Consider the following 13,371-nt stretch of genomic DNA (forward strand, 5'->3'; position numbering starts at 1 on the left):
TCTCCCATGGAAGATGGCAGCTCCCAGATCCAGTTGTCTTCCTCTGATGACTGTTTAATTATTTATGTAAATTGGAACTCCGTTCAACAGGAGAGGCTGAGGGAACCCCACAACAGAATATCCCAGAGCTCAGTGGTTAAGGCACTCATCTGTGAGGTGGAAACCCCCTCTACAAATCCCTTCTCTTCATACACATGGGGAACTGAACTGGAAGGGGGGTGTCTTCCACCTCTGAGTTTAGTACCCTAGCCTCTAAGCTAAAAGTTATGGGGCAGCTGCTATTGCATCCAACTCCTCCTCCTTGTTTCTTGCAAGAAACCACTCCCCAAACCTACCTCCAGGAGACAGTTCTTGGCTGTAGATCCCAAGCAGAGATAGGCATTTCACTTCAGCCTGGACCTAGGTACAGGGCTCCTGTTGAGGGGCAGGGCTTAGCACACATGCCTCAACTCAGCATCTTCTAGATTAGTAGCTAGTTTAGTTATCTCCCTACCCAGCATCCTGGCTTTTGTGGATCCCATTCATTTGTGCCTATCTCCCTCCATTCATTGTGTAGGGAACTTGAACCCCTAACCCATGCCTTGTGAATTCCAATTATTTTCTATGGACCTAAAAGTTAGGTTTTGTGAGAAAGAGACAAATACTTCACACCTTAATGAACAGTGAGTTTGTGGTGAAAAAAAGATGCTGGGGTTAATGGTTTTCCATGTTCCAGGATGAAAGAACAACAAATATGCTATAACTAGCAATGCAGATTTCCTCTTAGACTTCAGATATCCCATGTATGATCCTATTATAAATGGCATTCTGGTCTAGAACTGAAATGTTTCTGAATTAGAATGGATTAAAAATTTGGAGAGAATAATTATTAACATGGTTTTTGAGATATCTGAAATTCCTTTGAAAGCATTTTTTGGGAAATAATTACAAAGTTCTAAAAAATGTACTTACCTCTACTGAGTGTGAAAAAATAATAGCAAAACATTTTCAAGCTTTTCTACCCAATGCATGTTTTTGTCTTTAACATTTGGGAAGAGAAATAGTTGGGAAACTTAGAAAATTTCAATCAACTCTAATTGAAATATGGGAGATTTTTATATAAAAGGCAGAAATACTTGTATTAGGACTCGTCAAACTATGGGAAGAGGAAGCAATGTACTTTCATATTCTTTTCTTTTCTTTACCAGAAGATTCACATATTTTTAGGCCAGAAGGGAATAGTATAAAATCCTCACTTATTTTGTTGAAATTCAAAACTGTAGTGAAAAAATTTCACTGAAATACAAATTTCAGAAAAAGTTGACCAGCACTACATTTGATTAGATAAATTTCTTTGTAATGCTGAGCTATCTCTTCATCTCTTTAGCAATATAGATTCTCTTGAGAGCTGGGATATTCCCCAGGGAATAATCTAGGTGGAGAAAAAATATCTATTTTTGTGGATGAAATACCTTCATCCCTGTTTTCCTCAAGGCATCTTTCACCTCCTTGTTCCTGAGGCTGTAGATAATGGGGTTCAAGATCGGAGTCACCACTGAGTAGAACAGAGAGAGTAACTTGTTCACATCTGGAGAGAAGCTGGACTTGGGGTGCACATACATGATAAGGGCCGTCCCGTAGAACAACGTCACCACAATGAGGTGCGAGGAGCAGGTGGAGAATGCTCTGCGCCTGCCTTCAGCAGACCTAATTTTAAGGATGGTGGAGATGATACAGATGTAGGACACCAGGATCAGCATGAAAGGCAGCATGAGGACAAAGGCAGCACCCAAAGAGATCTGGATCTCAATCCAGTAGGTGTCCCCACACACCAGCTTCAGCACCGGCTGGATCTCACAGAAGAAGTGGTTGATCACATTGGACCCACAGAAAGGAAGAGTGAAGACGAAGGTTGTGTGCCCCACAGCCACCAGGGTGCCACAGATACATGAGCCACCTGTCAGCTGGATGCAAACCCTCTTATTCATGATGGTCATGTATTGCAGTGGTTTGCATATAGCACTGTAGCGGTCATACGCCATAGATGCAAGGAGGCAGCATTCAGTAACACCGAAGAATAGAAAGAAATACAGCTGTACTGCACAACCAGCAAAGGAGATGGCTTTATTCTCTGAGAGGAGGTTGGACAGTACCTTGGGCAGGGTGACTGAGGTGTAGCAGATCTCCAGGAAGGACAAGTTCCTGAGGAAGAAATACATGGGGGTGTGAAGGGACGGATCAACATTGATGATGATAATTATGAGTATGTTGCCCAGCACTGTGATGATGTAAATGCACAGAAATAACATGAAATAAATGGAACTCAAGTCTGGGTGATTAGAGAATCCCAGTATGACAAACTCAGTCACAGAGCTGTTTTTTCTCATTTTCTTCCTTACCATATTTCATCTTGAGAATTAAAAAGAAAAAAACTACATGTTAGTTTGATACTTTAAATCAAGTCAAATTGCCATCTATCTATCTATCTATCTATCTATCTATCTATCTATCTATCTATCTATCTATCTATCTATCTCTGTCTTTTCACCTTTCTCTCCATGTATCCATCACTCTGTCCATATTATATGACTCAGACCCAATACAATTTTGGTCAGATTCTCCTGTCACAAATCTCTAAATCCTGAGTAAGTTCACTAAAGTCAATGGTTCTCATTCTCCTCTCAGTTACACCAGCTTTCTATTGGTTTATGGTCCTCACCACAATGGAAATGATCTCTTTCATACGAGCATCAGAAAGAGGGTAACTGAGAACAATGAATTTATAATTGGATAAAACACTGGTGCGATCAGAATCAGGTTCAATAGATTTGAACTGGTGGAACAGACCTCAAAATCTGCCTTCTAGTTTCTTGGAGCCTGTATGGTAAAATAAAGAAACCAAAATTAATATACCACCATTTGTGTTATTCTTCGTTGATGTGTGGCACAATCATTGAAGTTATACTGATATAGATAATCTGAGAATATAGACTCACTTATCATAATTTCACTGCATCGCAATTCCAACTATCCACATGGAAAACACATGTGGGGAGCTATGTTATGCGCTGTGCTGCAGAGATGGCCTGCTTCTCCTCTCTTTTCCATGAGACTGACAACCGTCCATTGACTTCATTGCCCATAATCCTCATCTCATTTACTTTGTCTGCTCTTTCTTCATGACTGCACCTCTGTTTGTGTTACCTTGGATTTGATGGGTGTGTATACTCCAGAATCTGATCAAGCTAATTGCAACCATATTATGTGCATTCAGCTGCCAGAATTACTGAAATAGAACACCACATAGTTAAGGGTTAATTTGAAAACAGGCTTTTAGAGGAAGGTCAAAACTTGCTACAGTTTCTGCTAATCAGAATGGGAGGAGGGGATAGAAAAGTAAATAGAGTGAGGGAAGATAATTGGATGGAAAGCCTTGAATCTAGGCGTCTCTGATATTAGAAGTTTATTGAAAGTTAGGAAAAGTGATGATCCAGTAATAGTCATTATGACCTATGTGTTTTGTAGAAGTTGGTTATAAAAAGTCTAGATAATAGTGTACTTTGCAGCAGTCTTCTGGAGCTATTCTTGGAGAGACAATTTTCCTGACACTTTTACTCCCTGTCAGTGAGGTGTTTGGCCAGCGCTGAGCCACGGTTGATTACTCAATACCGTCTCTCAGAATGTAGGTAAATATCTGGGATGTTCTAAACCTATTGCTTATGTCTGTGTGTGCTTAAATCTAATAAACTGCAGTTTTAGACAAAAGCACGCTTACTTGCATTAATCTTTGATCAGATGAATTGCTGTGTTCCCATTGATTTATTCCTGTCACCACTTGGAGTAAGATAGTTAAGGTACCACTGCTGTGAGTTCTGAACATCCTGGGTAACATTTGTACCCCACTTTATCTATCCATTTATGTTTCTCTTTTTCCCCTATGCTAAATCTCTTCTAATGCCCTTCATTTCCACCAATTTTACTTTTACAAAAGAACATGAGAATGATCATACTGAGACAGACCAATGGTCCATCTACCCCAGTATCTTCTTTTCTAACAATGGTCAGTTCCAGATGCTTCAGACAAAATGAAGAGAACAGGACTATTAAGAAGTGATGCATCCCATATATCAGTGGTGGGCAACCTCCGCACACGGCCTTTCAGGATAATCTGATGATGGGCCATGAGACAGTTTGTTTACATTGACCATCCACAGGCACAGCTGCCCGCAGCTCCCAGTGGCCACAGTTTGCCATTCCTGGCCAATGGGAGCTGCGGAAAGCAGTGACCAGCACATCCCTGTGGCCTGTGCCACTTCCTGCAGCTCCCATTGGCTGGGAATGGTGAACCGTGGCCAGTCAATGTAAACAAACTGTCTCGCAGCCCAACAGCAGATTACCCCGAAGGGCTGTGTGTGGCCCACGGGCCACAGATTGCTCACCACTGCCCTATATTCTAGTCCCAAATTTGGACTGTCAGAGGCTTAGGAACATCCCAAGCATGGGGCTGTATCCTTCACCATTTTGACTAATAACCACTGATGGACCTATCCTCCATGAACTTATCTAATTATTTTTTAACCCAGTTATACTTTTGACCTTCACAACATTCCATGACAATGAGTTCCACAGTTGACTGTCCGTTGTGTGAAGTACTTCCTTTTGTTAGTTTTAAACCCACTGCCTATTAATTTCATTGGGTGGTCCCTGGTTCTTTGTTATGTGAAGGGGTAAATATCACTTCCCTTTTCACTTAATGCACACTATTCATGATTTTGTAGACCTCTATCATTGCCCCCTTACTTGTCTCATTTTTAAGCTGAGCTTACTTACACTAGGATATATCAGGAGTAGCTTCACTGGAGCCAAGTGAGTAGCACCAATGTTATGCTACATTAAGGAAGATCAGAACATGTGTCTGTACCTATGTAAAACATCTAGATGATGCTAGTAAATGATTATTGTCATCCTGAATTTGAACATCACAAAGGAATAAGTATAATTGAGTGCAGTTTTTATTTTAATTTTATTTTATTTTATTTATAAAATCATATGAGGCCTGTTCCTCACTGAATTTGAGATGGGTGCCCAACACCCTTAGGTACCACTGAAAGTCCAGTCTAACCCACACACCTCCTGGGTGTGGTGTTCTGTCCCATCTAGTGGCACCGAGACCACTTAGAGAGAGAGAGAGAGAGATTAATGAGTTTGCTCTACAGCCTTAGCTAAAAGCCAGTTGGCTTTTAGTTCGTATGGTAGAGGCTCATGTACTAGAGGCTCATGCACTACGCTCCAGAAGTTCTAGGTTCAAGCCTGCCTGCTGACAGCTGGGGTCTGTCAGCATTACACAAGGATGAATCTTTATAGAATAAATATGTTGACCGTCTCCAAAATCTCGTTCTCAAATTACAGTTATTTAGGACATGATTCTCCTCTCTCTAACATGGAAGCAACTCTTGAATAACCAGCGATATCCCGGTTTATCCTTGTATAAATTATTGCAATCAATGCAACTACTGTTAAAAAACAGAAGGAAAGCTATGATGGCTAAACAGCTATACCATCTTCTTATCATGTGCACAGTCATTTCATTGAAATCAATGTAGGTTCATCAGTGTAAACTCAGGGATGTGAGATCAGAGTCGAGCAATCCATTTGCCTTTTTCATATTATTAACTACATTTGCTCAAAAAACAAAATTTATATCCCAGGGGAAATGTATGATTTCAAAATTTCATTTGATTATAAATTAGGATGAAACAACAGGTTATTTTTAAAAAAATTAAGTATTCCAATAGTTTGTTGAAACCTTATCAACACGTGGAATGTTTCATTTAAAAAAGGTAGCAAAATATCATTTTGACATGTTCGAATAGTATCTTTCAATGGTATGATTTTGACTAAAATAGAATAGCCAAAACTTTCTGATAACATCCTATCAACATGTAGACCTAAGCAATATAGTCCCATGTAAAATGTTTTGATTTAATCAAATCAGCATTTTCTAATGGGAAATTGTTCAGCTGGAATATCTTTCCACCCGTTCTGCTATTAACAGCAGTGGAGTCATTTGTGACTTTAGAGACAGTGGGATATCATTATCAGGGCTTTAAACTTTAAACAGAGTACATGTCCATTAAAGAAATAATAGGAATTTAACATGCCTCATCTAGAGTCTGCTTTTTTAGAATAATCCAGAGGAAATTAACATATTTCTAGTCAAGTCAAAAAATGTCTCACCTCCTCTGTAGCCTTCTCTGTGATTACCAAAGAATTCAGTAACGGATGGAACTGTATTATTTAACAGCTTCTTTAGAAGCCCCAAGGACCTGATTTTGATATACCTCTGAGGACCCATTATATGAAGCCATAACATAACTGTTAAACAAATAATCTTCCTCCTATTGAAATCAGTGCCAAACATCTAATGATTTCAAAAGGATAGAATATGGCATTGATTGTTCTGTGTTTTTGGGACAGATATCCAGCTGTCACTTAATCTCCTAAATGCCATGGACACTTCCAAATTTCCCCGCTCATAACTAAGCAAGGACCTCAGGATTTGGTCCAAATGCAGGCTGCCTTCAGCAAAATACCATTGAGTGCATACAATTCCCACCCAAGGAAAGGGCAGAATGGTTGCAACACACCACAGTTACAGGACTGAGCTCATAATGGTTTCAATAAATGACACCTCCACAAGGGCAAAGGGAGGATTCCTAAAACACAATGAATAGTTCCTTCATTGACAGAAGCCCCATTATTTTCAATGTGAATAAGATTACCGTTACCTGACCCTAATTAATAGGGGATGTCAGGGTTTCCCTCCTCCATTCTGAACTCTGGGGTACAGATGTGGGGGCCTGCATGAAAGACCGCCCTAAGCTTATATTCTACCAGCTTAGGATAAAACTTCCCCAAGGCACAAATTCCTTTCCTTGTCCTTGGACAGTATTGCTGCCACCACTAAGTGATTTATCCAAAGATTCAGGGAAGAGTCACTTGGAATCCCTATCCTCCCAAAATATCCCCCCAAGTCCCTTCACCCTCTTTCCTGGGGGAGCTTGAGAATAATATACCAACCAATTGCCTTAACAATGTGAACACAGACCAGACCCTTTGTCTTCAGGACACTAAAAATCAATCAGGTTCTTAAAAGAAGAACTTTATTTATAAAGAAAAAAGTAAAATAATCATATCTGCAAAATCAGGATGGAAGGTAACTTTACAGGATAATAAAAAGATTTAAAACACAGAGGATTCCCCTCTGGGCTCAGCTTCACAGTTACAAAAACAGGAATGAAACTACCTCTGTAGCATAGGAAAATTCACACAAGCCAAAACAAAAGATAACCTAATGCATTTCCTTGCCCTACTCACAGTTTCTGTGGCTTTAGGTGGTTTATTCCAGGTATATTTTTAGGAGATATTATACCTGCTTGGCTTCTCCCTCCATCCAGAGAGGGAACAACAAAAGTGAACAACAAAAACCAAATTCTTCCCCCGCAGATTTCAAAGCATCTTCTTTCCTCATTGGTCCTTCTGGTCAGATGCCAACTAGGTTGTTTGAACTGCTTAACCCCTTACAGGTAAGGCAATCCAGTACAGCTGCCAAGGAGGGATTTTATGATACTGCATCCATAAAGGTTGCTACCCTTCCCCCTATTCATGACAGGTGATAATATTTTCTGTATAATCTAAGTGATTTACCAGTGTCATTTGTGAAAGTGATTTAGGCACCCAAGGCCATAGTTTTAAAGCTATTTAAGTGCCTAACTCCCAGTGACTTGACTGAGAGTTAGGCACCTGAATCCCTTTGAAAATCTGTCAGTTACTGAAAGCCAATGGGACCATGAAAATATTACCCTAACACGCATATCCTCTTTGTGAGGAAGAGTAAGGGATAGACTCACAAAGGGACTTAGGTGCCTATTAGCTGCCTAAATCCCACATTTAGCTACCACAGGTGTTCATAAACCCCTCACTCACCACTGAGTAACCCTGCAGGCAAGTGAACTTACTCAGCAGTTAAGTTTTTGGTTTCAAAGTTCCCTAGGTGCCTATCTGTCTGGCTCTGGCCATGAGCACTTGGGTGTCTTTCCAAGTGTCTGGATTAATAGATTCCAAGGTCAGAAGGGACTGTTGTGATAACCTAGTCTGACCTGTAGAACACAGGACATAGAACTTCCCCAAAATAATTCCTAGAGACGATCTTGTAGAAAAACACCTAAGCTTGATTTTATAATAGTCAATTATGAAGAATACCCAAACCTTGTTTAATTGGTCCAACATTAATTGCTCTCACTATTAAAAATGTATGCCTTACTTTCAGTCTGAGTTTGTCTAGATTTAACTTTTAGCCATTCCATCAAGTTATACCTTTTTCTTCTAAATTGAAGGGCCCATTATTAAATATTTGTTCCCCATGTAGATACTTATCCCCTGTGATCAAGTCACCCCTTCATTTTCCCTTTCTAAAGCTAAATAGATTGAACTTGTTTAGTCCATAACTGTAAAGCATGTTTTCTAATCTTTTAATCCTTTTCATAGCTCTTCTATGAAACCTCTCAAATTTATCAATAATTTTCTGGGATTGTAGGCAGAAGAACTAGATCCACTATTTCAGCAGTGGTTACACCAGCAGCTGATACAGTGGTGAAATAACCTCTCTACTTCTATTCCAGATTCCCTTTTTTATGCATCACAGGATCACATTAGCTCTTTTGGCTACAGCGTTGCACTGGGAGCTCATGTTCAGCTGATTTTCTAATTTGACCCCCAAAACTTTTTCTGTGTCACTGTTTCCCAGGATACAGTCCACCGTCCTGTAAGTATGGCCTACATTCTATGTTTCCAGAAATATACATTTACCATATTGAAAAGCAAATTATTTGCTTGTGCTCTGTTAACCAGGAGATTTGGATCTCTTAGAATCAATGACTTATCCTCTTCATTATTTTCTACTCCCCTAATTTTTGTGTCATCTACAAATATTAGCAGTAATGATTTTGTGGGTTTTTTCCAGGTCCTTGATAAAAATGTTGACTAGTGTAGGGCCAAGTACTAATCCTGTATGGAACCCTGCTACACACATTCTCACTCAGTGATGATTCCCTGTTTACAGTTACAGTTTGAGATCTAACAATTGGCCAGATTTTAATGCATTTAGTATCAGCCATCTTAATTGTTTATTTTTCTATTTTTTTAATAAAAATGTTGTGTACTATCAATACTATGTTGTGCATAAGGTCCAGTGTGACCCACTAACTGGGAAAGACAGGCATAGCTTCACCAATGTTGCCTGTGGGTCCCAATCCAGTAGGCATGCTCATTGACTGCCTAACTCCACACAAAACAGCCAAGGAGGAGGATGTCCCTCATAACTTTTAGTGCATTCATTAGGATACCCAGTTGCCATAGGGCTCAACCGCTGTTCTAGTCCTCCTCTACCTCACAAGTGTTGTGGAAATAAAGAGCCTGAAACGTGGGGCCTGGCATGAGGCCTAAGTCTGACCTAAAGTCAGGCCCTGATGATATAAAGCTAAGTTAGCAAGAGTCAGACTATGAGCAAAAGTCAGGCCCATTACAAAGCAGATGTCTCATTGAAGGTTCACTGTCTGGTATATGAACTTGGTACAGGTATTGCTAGCATCGCTAAAACACATTCCAGCAGGTCAGCACAAGAACACCCCAGCCTAGAACACGATAACATAGTTTGACTGAAATGATGAATAGGGATGGGTTGTCTGAAACATCAGGAGAAAGGTACAATAGGAGGTAACAAACATGTCATGAAACACAATGTGGTACATAAATTGTTTATCCCAGATTGCTTGTCTCAGTCTATAAATGTTGGGATGCCTCACCTTAACTCTTAGTCTGGCTTAGGTGGGAGCAGGAAGTCCTGCTGCTCACTGAGCTTGTCCATTGTAACAGGCATACATGTTTTTTAAATGGAGATATCCTATCTCCTAGAACTGGAAGGGACCTTGAAAGGTCATCGAGTCCAGCCCCCTGCCTTCACTAGCAGGACCAAGTACTGATTTTGCCCCAGATCCCTAAGTGGCCCCCACAAGGATTGAACTCACAACCCTGGGTTTAGCAGGCCAATGCTCAAACCACTGCTCAGTGGTTTAGGCATACATGTGTTACTATAATTGTAACCATTGAGCCTGGGAACTAGGACCAGGCTTCATTTACAATAAACCTGGCTGAGCGCCTTCACCACTGATCTGAGTCTGTGGACTTCTTGGGCAGTTTGATCACCCTCTACTGTACTGGCTAACAACCAACAACAAGTAGAAAGGATTTGAACATGTATCTCCTGTCTCTTAGGGCAGTGTCCTAATCACTGGGCTATGGGATGTTCCAACAGAGGTCCCCCTCAATCTCTCCTGTTACAGCTGTTTCATTTTTTAAATAAAAGCTTTCATATTAACTGGGCCAGAGAGCATGTGAGAATGACTCTAGTGTGATGGCTGGGGCACACCCCTGGAAGGTGGCAGCCCCAGGGCCCAGCTGCCCTGCGCTGATGACTCTTTAATTATCTATGTAAAACAGAGATTCATGCGCTAGGAAAGGCTGAGGGAATCCCCCAGCAGAATATCCCACAGCTCAATGGTTAAGCCACTCACCCATAAGGTGGGAAACCTCCTCTACAAATACCTTATCCTCATCAGACAGAGGGGGAACTGAACTGGGGGGGACTCCAGCTAAAAGTTATGAGGAGGCTGCTGCAGCAACAACTCCTCCTACATTGTTTCATGCAAGAAACCCCTCAGGAACCTACCTCTAGGAGACAGTTCCTGCTGTAGATCCCAATCAAATATATGTACTTCACTTCAGCCTCAACCTAGGTGCTGGGCACCTGTTGAGGGGCAAGGCTTAGCACATACCACTCTACTCAGCATCTCCTGTTAGCTAGTTTAGGCAGCTCCCCACTCACCATCCTGGCTTTTGTGGATCCTATTATTTGGCACCTATATACCTCCACTCAGTGTGTAGGGAACCTGGGCCCCTAACCCAGGCTTTGTGAATAAAAAATATTTTCTATGTACCTAAAAGTTAGGTCTTGTGAGAGGGAGAAAAACTCATCACACTGGATGTAGCCTTTACTCACAATGAATTCCTGGGGGGAAGATGCTGTGATTAATGATTTTGCATGTCCCAGGACCAGAGAATGATAAAAATGAGTTGCCCAGCAATAGACGTTTCCTCTTAGATCTCAGATGACCCATGTGTAATCTTATGATTAAGGATATTGTGGTCTAGAACTGAGATGTTGCTGAATTAGAAAAGATTGACTAATGGGAGAGAGTGATTGTTGACATTCTTTTTGAGATATCTGAAATTCCTTTGTAAGCATTTTTTGAAATTTAATGGAAAGTTCTAAACTATTGAACTAATCTACTGAGGGCAAAGAGAGAATTGCAAAACATTTCTCAGTTCCTTTACCCATTTCTGTCATTAGCTTTTGGGAGGAGAAATATTTGGGAAACTCAGAAAATTTCAACCAACTCTAATTAAACTGTGTGTGTGTGGGGGGGGGGGGGGGGTTCTATGAACTGCAGATATACTTCAATTAGAACTGGTGAAACAATGGGAGGAGGCAGCAATGTAATTTCATTTTTTATTTGTTTTTTTATTTATTTTATTTTTGTTTTCTACAAGATTCACAGATTTATTTGTTGAAATTCAAAATCTTAATGAACAAAATTCATTGAAATAGAAATTTCAGAAAAAGTAGACCAACACTACATTCGATGTGATAAATTGCTATGTAATGCTGAGCTGTCTCTTGGTCTCTTCAGCATTGTAGAGTCTCTTGAGAGCGGATATATTCCCCAGGGAATAATCCAGTTGGAGGAAAAATGTCTATTTCTGTGAATGGAATATCTTCATCCCTGTTTTCATCAAGGCATCTTTCACCTCCTTGTTCCTGAGGCTGTAGATAATGGGGTTCAAGATCGGAGTCACCACTGAGTAGAACAGAGAGAGTAACTTGTTCACATCTGGAGAAAAGCTGGACTTGGGGCGCACATACATGATAAGGGCCGTCCCGTAGAACAAGGTCACCACAATGAGGTGTGAGGAGCAGGTGGAGAAGGCTCTGCGCCTGCCTTCAGCAGACTGCATTTTCAGGATGGTGGAGATGATACAGATGTAGGACACCAGGATCAGCATGAAAGGCATCATGAGGACGAAGGCAGCAGCCACAATGATCTGGATCTCATTCCAGTAGGTGTCCCTACACACCAGCTTCAGCACCGGCTGAATCTCACAGAAGAAGTGGTTGATCATGTGGGACCCACAAAAAGGAAGCGTGAAGACAAACGTTGTGTGCCCCAGGGCCACCAGGATGCCACAGATCCATGAGCTCATAGCCAGCTGGATGCAAACCCTCTTGTCCATGATGGCTGTGTAGCGCAGAGGGTTGCATATGGCACTGTAGCGGTCATATGCCATAGATGCAAGGAGAAAGCACTCAGTAACAGCAAAGAACAGAAAGAAATACATCTGTACTGCACAGCCAGCAAAGGAGATGGTTTTGTCTTCTGAGAGGAGGTTGGCCAGCATCTTGGGCAGGGTGACCGAGGTGTAGCAGACCTCCAGGAAGGACAAGTTCCTGAGGAAGAAATACATAGGCGTGTGAAGGGTCGGATTGACATTTATGACGATGATGATGAGGACGTTTCCCAGCACTGTGATGATGTAAATGCATAGAAACACCACAAAGAGAATGAGATTCGTATCTGGGTGGTTAGAGAACCCCAGGAGGACAAATTTGGCCATGGAGGTGTCATTTTTCATCTCTTCTTCAGCATATTTTGTCTTAAGAATTAAAAAGAAAGGCTACATATAAGTTTGATATATGTAAAGTAAAATTGGCATCTATCCATCCCCATATACCCCCTCTATATCTATCTATCTTTTAGTCATGCCAGACTAATCTGATATATTTCCTTTATAAATAACTGATTATTAGACAAGGAGATTGTGTTAAATCTAAAATGTCTGGGTTTCATCAAGGCATCTGAGACAGCAGCACATGGGAAATATTAGTTAAATTGGAGAAGACTGTTTAGTACAAGAATTTTAACATAGGTAAGAAACTGGGTAAAAGGGAGACAACAGGTTCTGATGAAAGGTGAACCACTGGACTTGAATCGGGTTACTAGTGGACTTTCTCAAGGCCAGTCTTGAGATTGATCTTATTTGATATTATTTATGGCCTCGGCATGACATTTCCTCGTGGCACAGAGTTGGGAGGCATTGTTAATACTGAGAAAGATCAGAATACTATACAGAAAGAAATGGATAACCTTGAGAGCCAGAGTAATGTAAATGGGATGAAATTTAATATATTGTAAAGTGAAAGGTCATAGACTGAGGAGC

The 13,371-nt window shown here is 40.8% G+C and overlaps 2 protein-coding genes across 3 annotated transcripts; both read right to left on the bottom strand.

Moving 5' to 3' along the window:
• Positions 1–1,430: 1,430 nt before the first annotated feature.
• Positions 1,431–5,810, bottom strand: LOC128846687 (olfactory receptor 10C1-like). Of its 2 annotated transcripts, XM_054045930.1 has the most exons (2): positions 5,797–5,810; positions 1,431–2,373 (listed from the first exon to the last, which is right to left on the bottom strand). In XM_054045930.1, exons 1-2 carry the CDS (start codon positions 5,808–5,810, stop codon positions 1,431–1,433), a joined length of 957 nt encoding a protein of 318 aa, XP_053901905.1. The 2 variants fall into 2 exon arrangements, with proteins under 2 accessions (XP_053901905.1, XP_053901906.1); XM_054045931.1 differs by lacking the exon at positions 5,797–5,810 and having other exon boundaries at positions 1,431–2,381.
• Positions 5,811–11,850: 6,040 nt separating this feature from the next.
• LOC128845901 (olfactory receptor 10C1-like) lies at positions 11,851–12,807 on the bottom strand. Its single transcript, XM_054044963.1, has one exon. The coding sequence runs from the start codon at positions 12,784–12,786 to the stop codon at positions 11,851–11,853; it is 936 nt and encodes a 311-aa protein (XP_053900938.1). The 5' UTR covers positions 12,787–12,807.
• Positions 12,808–13,371: the final 564 nt, after the last annotated feature.

This window comes from Malaclemys terrapin, chromosome 12 (assembly GCF_027887155.1).
Source record: "Malaclemys terrapin pileata isolate rMalTer1 chromosome 12, rMalTer1.hap1, whole genome shotgun sequence".
Lineage (NCBI taxonomy): Eukaryota > Metazoa > Chordata > Testudines > Emydidae > Malaclemys > Malaclemys terrapin.

Bases quoted from the DNA above. Each gene is read 5' to 3' on its own strand.
- LOC128845901 (XM_054044963.1), bottom strand. From the start codon at position 12,786: ATGAAAAATGACACCTCCATGGCCAAATTTGTCCTCCTGGGGTTCTCT.